This window comes from Acomys minous, assembly GCF_964271855.1.
Source record: "Acomys minous genome assembly, chromosome: 6".
In the NCBI taxonomy this organism is placed as follows: Eukaryota; Metazoa; Chordata; class Mammalia; order Rodentia; family Muridae; genus Acomys; species Acomys minous.
In genome coordinates, this window is record NC_140487.1 from 114225740 (window position 1) to 114235214 (window position 9475).

Genomic DNA, 9475 nt, shown 5'->3' on the forward strand with positions numbered 1-9475 from the left:
ATCCGGACTGAGACCCAACTCCACACTTCCTGACTCAAAGCCCGGCCATTTTTCCACTCATGATGACCAGGCAGTGGGCACCGCCCTTGCCATCCCCTGGAAGCTAGAGCTGCTGCCTAAGTAGCAAAAGCAGTGGGGGTTCGGACGGAGCAGGGGTGTTGACAAGTCTCTCTCTCTCTTCATATCTCTTTGGGGCCTTGGCAAGACAATCTAAATCTCTGCCCCTCTTGGTGACACTGATATTAAGCCAATACCCAAGATGGGATGGGGGGGGTGTGGGGGAGTGGGGGGAGGGGGAGGGGGAAAGCAGCATTCAGTGACATAGGGAAGAGACTTTGCTTCTTCAGAAGGGTCCCTCTTTGAAGTTACAGCAGTGCAGCTGGAGGGCAAGGCAGGGCATGAGGGTAGGGAGCAGAGCGCCCAAATCCTGGTGGTCCTGTCTCTAGTCCCTTCTCTTAGCTGCTGTTCTGTGGAAGCACCTGCCCCCCCCCAACACTCTGGCTCCTAATATCGACTGCATATCCTTTGAGGAGCTTTGTGGGGGCTGTGCCTTTGGCTCAGAGCCCACAAGATCCTTGTGTGTTGGTTTAATCAAGATTTGTCTGACCAAAAAGGAAATGTTGCAGGAGTTCACATCAGGGTCTTAGGGACTGCTTTTAGAGACACACATGGTAAGCTAAGACCTTAGGAGTGGGGCGTTCATGGGGGTCCACGGCTTCTGTCTTGGGTCCCGGACTAGTGTCCTTGGTGAGATCCAGATGCACTTCTGAGGAGGTGTGAGGGGGGAGGGGGCAGTGCCTAGACAGTTAGAGACCAGTCCAGGGCTATCTCATGGTGCTTCTGGGTCTGGGGTGGGGTGTGGGTGTGTGTGTGGGGGGGCAGTGGTGGAAGCCCTCCCAGCTCCAGACACACTGCAGCCAAGCCTGTTACTCTGCTGCAGGGAAGTTTTCTCTCTGCCTGCTGGCAGACACTCTGTGGTGTGACTACTCTGTTAGAGACTCCTCTATCCCAGAATGCAGTGCTACTCCAGGCCCTCAGTACAAACGGAGGGAGTCACTTTATCCAACCACGGAAGGTGTGTAAATTATTTAAGTCTGGCTTTCTTTGCTGACTCCTGTGAAGCATGCCTATGCCGGACTCGTTCTTCAGGCTGCAGCTGCCGTCTGCTGTTTCAGCCGATGGGAGCCTATCAGCCGTGGTCCTGCCCGCATCTTCTTAGACAGGAAGCCAAACTTAGTACCACAGATGCAGTACTCAACAGCTAGGAGGAATGACGCGCAAAGTCTCTGGTTGGCTTGCTAGTGGGAATTGGAGCCCCTGGACTGTTGCCATGGAGATACAGGCCTATCCCACAATGCAATAGACAGAAGAGGAGGCCTCTCAGTGCCTGGAGCAAACTTGCAGTTCTGGTTGCTTGTTTTTGACAGTTTTTTTTTCTTTTCTTTCTTTTTTTTAAATCTACCTTTTTTTTTTTTTTTTAAACTAGACTTGGACTTGGACTCTCCCTAGTGCATGCCAGCATGGTCTTTCGGAAAGGAACATTGGGTCCATCTAAAAATCTATCTCACGCTCTTGTTCTGTAGGCGGGGAAACTGAGGCCGTGATGGGGGCAGGGGGTGGGGCCGTGACGTGACTGATCTAAAGTTAGAAGGTGGCTGCCAGGTTGGGAATCGAGAGTTCAGGCCCACCCACTGCCAGTCCAAGGCTCTTTCTAGCAAGACTATATTTGCTACAGCTTTCAAAAAGTTCCCCTAACAACCGAAGCAGGCCCCTCCCCCTCCCTTACACATAATTGGGGTTGTAACAGAGCGTATTGAACTCTAAGTTTTCATCCCAGTGTCGCAGGAGCACGAACAGCTGGCGAGCTGTAGTCTTGAGCATGCTCGGTGTGCGATCCTCGGGCACCTCCTGTTGCTCCAGCCATGAGCTGGCCTTGGCAGCCACCAGCTCCCACTCGATGAAGAAGTTGGCGGAGCTGTGTTCCAGCCACGCCAGGGCCACCACAGTGGCCCACAGCTTTCCTGTGTACTCCAGCTGCGCATGCGCACTAGGCTCCAGGCCTGAGTTGCTTTCAGCTTCCACCACTAGGGACAGGTTGTCGCAGGGTGGGGGCAGAGACGAGGGGTCGGTGCAGTGCTGTGGACTCTGGGTCTTCAGATTTTGCCGGCGGGTGGCCAGGGACATGCGGAGGCAGAGGAAGGGTGAGGTCCACTTGAGTTTCTCCATGGGGATTTGGATGGCCTCGCAGAAGGCTTGGTTGAGCTGAAAGGCTCCCGAGGCCAGCTGCAGAGATACCTGTGGGCAGGGAAACATCCCAGTGGGCCTCAAAGTGCTCAGCCCAGGGAGCGCCAGGCGACAGAATCCAGATCCATAGTCTGTGTGTTCATTTACTTCTGACTACTCTGTATATATGGGCGGGGGGGGGGGGGGTTCAGGATACCCAAGTCATCTGGGCATGGCCTCGTTTCATCCTCTAGCACGCGGGCCTGTCACTCTATGAGCCAAATGTACTCACTGTCCTCGTTCCAAACCTGCCTCTTAGCTTGTGCAGGGCCACCTTGGCCACTGGGATTGCTCAGGCATGTCCAGTAGACTCTGGTCTCCTCATCACTGTCTGTGCACGCATACTGGTCCCTCTCAAGTCCTAACAGGCCTGGTCAGTCCACTGCCTGCCCTCCTCACACTGTCCCTGGCCCCTCTTTCTCTCCCACATCTGTTCATCTGTCTTGCACTCAAAGGGACCTCCATCCACAAAGCCTGGGTTCGACGTTCTCTCAAGGCCCAGATCAATGGCCTATTTACTCAAGTCTCTAAGTCCAGCATGTGATTTATAAGGCCTTGTGCCACCTGGCCCCATTTTCCTGCACTCTCAACTCTCCAAATCCATTCTCCAGATGCCAAGCTGCCTCTTCTCTAGGCCTTTGGCCATGGCTCCTCAAGATTTAGGTCTTGGCTCAGGCATGTCCTTCTTCGGGAAGTTGTACTCCATCCTGTCAGCACCTCTCCTCTTGGGCCTCAGGGGTCACACCATCAAAGCAAACCTTTCCTCTCACTTCTTACCCGGTTCCTTGTCTGGGTCCCCCCCCCCCCCCCGACCCCCGCCCATGCTTCATCCTAGGAACTACATTTATCTAGTTCAAGGTCATCTCCTCGGGGTCTGCACTGAGCCTCACTCACTTAACACCGACAGAGTGACTGACTGTATGTGTAAGTACTCGGCTGCCCTGGATATCTGGGGGTTCCACATGATGCCACATATGCACCTGGGTGTGTGGGGGATAGAGACTTGAGGTGATGCTCCCAAACTGCAATCCCCAGGACTCCCCAGACGTGGCGAGATCTGCCTGCCTTCTGTGTTGACTCTGAGCAGCAAGCTGCAAGATCTAGGCTTCTCTTCCTCACCGTAGCATACTGGGCCACTTTGGAAGGCAGGGCATGTCCTTGAGATGTGACTCTTACTTCCTGTGACCCGTTTCAAGCCTTTTTTTTTTTTTTTATAAATATACTGAAAACAGACACATGGGTGCTATAGGACATTGCAAAAGTCCTATGAAATTGTTAAATTGTTGGGGGGTGGGGAGAGGTTTCTTGATGGCTAATACCCCAAACAGGAAGTCCTAACAGCGTCCTCTGTCTTGTGGCTACTCGGGTGGGGAGATCTAGGAGGCTCAGGAGTGTTTTTTAGATCGGAGACAAGAGCCCCTTTCTTGTGAAGACAGGGAGGAGGCACGGGCAGGGGCCGCGCTGGGTGGAAGGGGTCTGCGTCCTGGCACTCACCAGCGGTATGTAGTCGGAGCTCTCGCTGCCTGGGGTTGGCTCTAGAGGTTTGGCCAGTGATTTGCTGAGTAAGCCTTTGGCAGCTCGGGACAGCAGCTTGGACTTGTTGAGATTCAACCTGGGCAGGTAGAAACAGGTTCTCTGGTCATCCCAGCCCTCCAGTGCCTTGCCCAGAAGCCACTGAAAGGCAGGGCCAGGAGGACCCAACAGATGGTGTCCTCTGGTCTCCTCACTTGACAGCCAGGGACACGGAGGCCTGGAGGTGACCGTCCCCAACTCATCTGTTAGCAACAACAGGCAAACGAACAGGTCAGTGTTTTCCCATGGAGTCTGGGGATACCATGTCCTTCCAAGTCCAGTGATGGAAAGACTCCTAAGAGAGTTTGACAGTTAATAGTGTCAACTCCTCAGGGTCTAGAGTAAGTGAAGAGACAACACTCCGGTGCTCTGGGTGGTTGATCCATGGTTGATTCACCCTGAATGTGGGCAGCATCATTCCTTGGACTGGAGTCCTGGACTGAATTGGAAGGAGAAAGCAAGCCGAGTACCAGCATTCCTCTCTCTCTGCTTCCTGACTGTGGATACCATGTGACCAGCTGCCATGTCTGCCCACCATGATGAACTATGCTCTTAATCCAAATAAACCCTTCTGTAAGTTGCTTTTGTTAGTTTTTTTTTTCAGAAGAGACAAAAGTACTTATTTATTGGCCTTCCCATGGGTGTTTATGTTTAAAGAGACATTGGAAATAGTGGAGGATACTTAGGCACTTTGAGACCCAGTACACTGTGGTGTCTGTAGGCAGCAGGGCCTTTAGCATCTGTAAGGTGAGGCTGGCTGTGCCTTTGACACCAGGAATAGGAATAAAAGTATTGTGTTCTCAGGGAGAAATTCTACTTACTTGGATCCAAAGAGAGCCTCGGAGGCCTTCATGGAGGACAGAGTACTGGTGGACAGGTTGTGAGGGGGACCTGGAGAGTCACAGAATGACGTGCTGAGGCTTGATAGGGGCCCTGTCCACCAAGTCATCTCCCATCTGGGCAAACAGGTTTAGGGTGGGGCAGAAGCTTGAGTATGCATAGATGGTGCCTGGGTGTGAACTGATTGTTAAGCACCTACACCCCAGGTGCAAGGATGACATAGGTAAGGAGCAGGTGCAGTGGGCAAGGGTGACATAAGGAGCAGGTGCAGTGGGCAAGGGTGACATAAGGAGCAGGTGCAGTGGGCAAGGGTGACATAAGGAGCAGGTGCAGTGGGCAAGGGTGACGTAAGGAGCAGGTGCAGTGGGCAAGGGTGACATAAGGAGCAGGTGCAGTGGGCAAGGGTGACATAAGGAGCAGGTGCAGTGGGCAAGGGTGACATAAGGAGCAGGTGCAGTGGGCAAGGGTGACATAAGGAGCAGGTGCAGTGGGCAAGGGTGACGTAAGGAGCAGGTGCAGTGGGCAAGGGTGACATAAGGAGCAGGTGCAGTGGGCAAGGGTGGCATAAGGAGCAGGTGCAGTGGGCAAGGGTGACATAAGGAGCAGGTGCAGTGGGCAAGGGTGACATAAGGAGCAGGTGCAGTGGGCAAGGGTGACGTAAGGAGCAGGTGCAGTGGGCAAGGGTGACATAAGGAGCAGGTGCAGTGGGCAAGGGTGACATAAGGAGCAGGTGCAGTGGGCAAGGGTGACATAAGGAGCAGGTGCAGTGGGCAAGGGTGACATAAGGAGCAGGTGCAGTGGGCAAGGGTGACATAAGGAGCAGGTGCAGTGGGCAAGGGTGACATAAGGAGCAGGTGAGCCCATAAGGTTCTTGCACAGCTGAAGGGCTATGACAGTTCCACACCAACCACCCCATTACATGATTAGACACCAAGTTGACAACCCTGCTAGAGAATGGCATGCTGGTGTAATGGGACAATGCCCCCCCCCCCCAGCTGGAAGTGTGTGTGTGTGTGTGTGGGGGGGGGGATGTCCAACTTTAGGCCCAGTTCTACAACAAACTTGCTAAATGGCCTTTGGAAAACTGTTCCCCCCTTTCATGCCTCAACTTCTTCATCTTTAAACTTGGGGGGCAGTCCCCTCTGTCTCCCCGCTGGCTGTTCTGAGACATCACCGAAGGTCTGGCTGCCTCGCTGGTGCTGAGACACCTCCCTGTCCCTCGACCCTCTCCCATCCCACCACCGTAAAAAGAGAGCCAGGTCCAGCTTCCTGCTTACCGTCTGCAGCGGTGTGCTTCTCGTGGCCAGGGGACGGGATCTTACCGAAGGTCAAAGTAGGGCTTTCTTTTAGGGCTGCAACAGAGGGTACCAGTGGGGCCTGAGCATCCTTCATCCTTCCTTTCTTCCTATTATGCTGGGTTCAAGGTCATAACACCCCTGCTCACTAAGCCATGGACCCTTGGTAATACTACATCATCAGTTTACATTGTAAATTGGAGCCAAGGGTACCCGTCTCACAGAGTCGCTGAAGGAACCAGATTAAGCCTAGTGCTTCACCAAGTACTCCGTGAAACCGCAGGCCCCACAGGAAATCTGGGGCAAATGATGGGCAGCTTCAGGATGGGAGCTGGGCTCTGAGTGTGGCATCTCCTCCCCAGGGCTGTGCCCAGTGAGATGTTCAGTCCAGGTGTCCAGGAGGCACTAGTACACAGGCGCGGCTCATTTAGAAGGCTCTGGGGCCTCAGTTTCCCTGTGGTGGTTTGAATGAGAAGGGTCCCCCAAAGGCTCATGAATTGAACCCTGGGTCCCCAGGTGGTGGGACAGTTTAGAGGAGGTTTTGGAACGTTTAGGAGTCAAGTCTAACAGGAGGAACTAGGTCACTGGAGGTGGGCTTGGAGGTTTTGCTATTCTAACCTTACTTCTTGTCTGCTCTCTGTTTCCTGTGTGTGGATGAAGATGTGATCAGCCAGCTTCTTGCCCCCATGCTGTCCCTTGCTCTTTCGCACACTCTCATCACCTTGATGGACTCTCCCTCTAGAACTATCAACCACAATGAATCCTTTCCTAACTTGCTATTCTTGGGGTATTTTATCACACTGACAGAGGTGGAACCAATGCAGTGCTGCGTCAAGATTATTGGAACTGACTTCTAGAATTAGACTGCGGCGCCGGCAGGGGGGATCTGACAGGGGGGCGGATCTGACATAAGGGAGGGTCTAAGCTATAGAAAAGAGGCTCAGGTACAAAAGCCTCTCTCTCCCCAAATGAGATGGGGCTTCAGCACCCAGTAAGAGGACGAACTAGAGATGGAGCCACCAAATGACAGAGGCAACCTGAAAGTAAATGCAGTGTCTTTTAACCTCATAGTTCACAGCCAAACACTGAGTCCAAGCCTTGACACCATCACATACCACCTGTGTGACCTTGGGTGAGTCACTTAACTTTGCTGGGGCCCACTGCCTTTTTCCCTTTGCCATGGAACAGGAAGTCTCTTCAGATGCGTGTGAGGGGCTCTGAGTAGTGAGGGAGGAGCTGAGCATAGATGAGATTTCTCAGCACGGGCTGCCGGCAGCCTTTGGTAGGGAATGGCGAGGGGCCACAGGAAGGGCTGAGGAGCTAAAGATGTGGGGCTTGAACAAGGCGTTATAGGAAGGAAGGGGCTCACCAATTCAATGGAAGCCACAGGCTGTCAAGGGCTGAGCTGCAAGTAAGGACCGGATAGACTGGAAAGTTCCCTGAGGCTCAGGGACTGGGCTCAGCAGGTCCCCCGGCACAAACACACTGAGACATTGGTCCTTACGTCTGAGGAGTGACTCTGAGAATCCATTTTTACAGTGTGGGTGGCAGACTAGGGTCAGGGTGAGGCCTCTGGTGTCCCCACGTTCAGCAGAGAGCGGGATGTCCCCACTGTGTGTGTGTGGAGGGTTGTAAGGACGAGAACAGGTTATCTGGAGAGAGCCAGGAAGATGGGCATGGGTGAAAGAGGCAGAGCAGACAGCCTGTCAACCATCTCAAGGTCACACAAAGGTCACGCCACATCTCTGAGCACCAGGCAGTCAGGTGAATGCTGAAAAGGAGGTTGCTGGGAATCCAGAGAGCAGCAGATGGTGGGACCCTGGCAGACGGAGTGGCCTCCTCAGCCGTCACTTTCTCCTCTCGTTAGGTTTCCCAGAACTTGGTGTCTGGGAGAAGTCAAGGGGCTGGCATCTGAGGGTGACAGCGGTGCTGTGCAGTAATGCCAGGCAGAGGTGCCCTGACTGCTGTTCTCTCTGTCTTACCTCTGCACAAAGGTGTGTACTGCAGTTATAGCAATCCCCTGTGCCTATGGTAGTCCTGCAGAACCCAAGAGGCCTGGCCTTTTGTCTCCCCTTGCTTTGAGATCTAAGATTGCAGACTCAGAGAGGGGTCACCCAAGGCCTTGGATGCAGGGGTGCCTGGGCTTCTGAGCAGTCATGAGATGCTCTTACCTAGGGTTTGGAATTTGCTGTCTCCTGCGGCTGAGGAGTGTTCTCTGAGCATGGCCTGGGACCTTCCAGCACCAGCAGAGATCTTCCACTGCTTGGTCAGGTTCCGGAAGTTGACCATTCGTAGAATGGCACCTTGGTGGAGGACAAGGAAGGACATGGGATCAGGCAGGCGTGAACCTGTTGGCTCCTGCCCTTTCCCCAGTGCTGCCAGCCATGAAAGAAGGCTTTTCTGTCTTTCAGTTAAACTAAGGTAGGCAAGCATCACAGAACATAAGACTGCAAACCTTGGGGCCAGAGAGATCAGAGTGAGCTCTGGCCTCATCCCTCACTAGCTGGGTAGGATGTGAACCCCTCTGAGCCTCAGTTTCCCTATCTGGAGACTGGGGATAATAATATTGACCTTTCCAGGTAAACATAACAGTTGCTATACTGTGAAATGCCCCATGTCCCAACCCTTACCTTCTACAGGGGCCCTTGAAGCCCCAGGCATTGCCAATGGAAGGTAAAGGGGTGAAGCCAGCGCCTCCAAGTGTTGTGTTCAGGAGACCCCATTCTCATAGGACACTAGTCTGTGGGTTATGTGGTGTTGCTGGGAAGACGGCTCCATTAGTAAAGCCTATAAGAACTTGAGTTTGAGTCCCAGACACACATGAAAAAGCTTGGTGTGGTGGTGTGGTGCTCTACACTTGTAATCCCAGTGCTGGGGAGGCAGAGGCAGGAGGATGCCTGGACTCACTGTTCAGCCAGCCAGTTAGCCTACTGGCTGAGCTTTCCAGCCAATGAAGCTGTCTCACACAAGAAGTGCTTGAAGAACAACACCTGAGGTTGACCTCTGGCCTCTGTATGTGGGGACACACACACACACACACACACACACACACACACACACACACACACGTAACCACATGGTCACACACCTACAGATACACAAATAAAAACAAAAGAATAGTCTCATTGGGAATGCATTTGGAAACGCCGTAGCCCACAGTCCATCCTTCCGGCCTCTTGTCTTTAAGGGCTCTGAGACCTTCTGCAGCAGAGAAAAAGCTTTTAGCTTTATTTAACCCAGGGTCCTTGAATGCACTTCCTGACTTGATATTTTCTATTTTTTGCGCTAGACAGCTATTTACAGGCTATGAAATGCGGGGTTTGTTTCCTAGCACACTCATGGGGGATGCTGGCCTGGACCACAGGAGCTTTAGGGTTTGGAGTAAGAAGTGGCTTGGGCCTTTGATCTCTCAGCTGCACTACACATGCCAGCCACACGGTCAGAGCGGGGTGAGGGGGGGCGGGAAGAGAGAGCAGCATCCCTGG

At 53.3% G+C, this 9475-nt stretch overlaps 1 protein-coding gene and 1 long non-coding RNA gene across 3 annotated transcripts in view; one reads left to right on the plus strand and one right to left on the minus strand.

The window, feature by feature from the left end:
- The window catches only part of LOC311599829, a 113216-nt gene that overhangs the window by 101661 nt on the left and 2080 nt on the right, over positions 1-9475 (plus strand). The window lies entirely within an intron of this gene.
- VWA5B1 (von Willebrand factor A domain containing 5B1) overlaps positions 339-9475 on the minus strand; it is a 66657-nt gene continuing 57520 nt past the window's right edge. For both annotated transcript variants that reach the window (XM_084785883.1, XM_084785882.1), the window contains exons 18-22: positions 8162-8293; positions 5973-6047; positions 4677-4746; positions 3778-3895; positions 339-2295 (exon numbers count right to left, since the gene is read on the minus strand). In XM_084785883.1, the coding sequence (XP_084642009.1) occupies positions 1783-2295; positions 3778-3895; positions 4677-4746; positions 5973-6047; positions 8162-8293 (908 nt within the window). In that variant the 3' untranslated portion in view covers positions 339-1782. The remainder of the gene's footprint in view (positions 2296-3777; positions 3896-4676; positions 4747-5972; positions 6048-8161; positions 8294-9475) is intronic.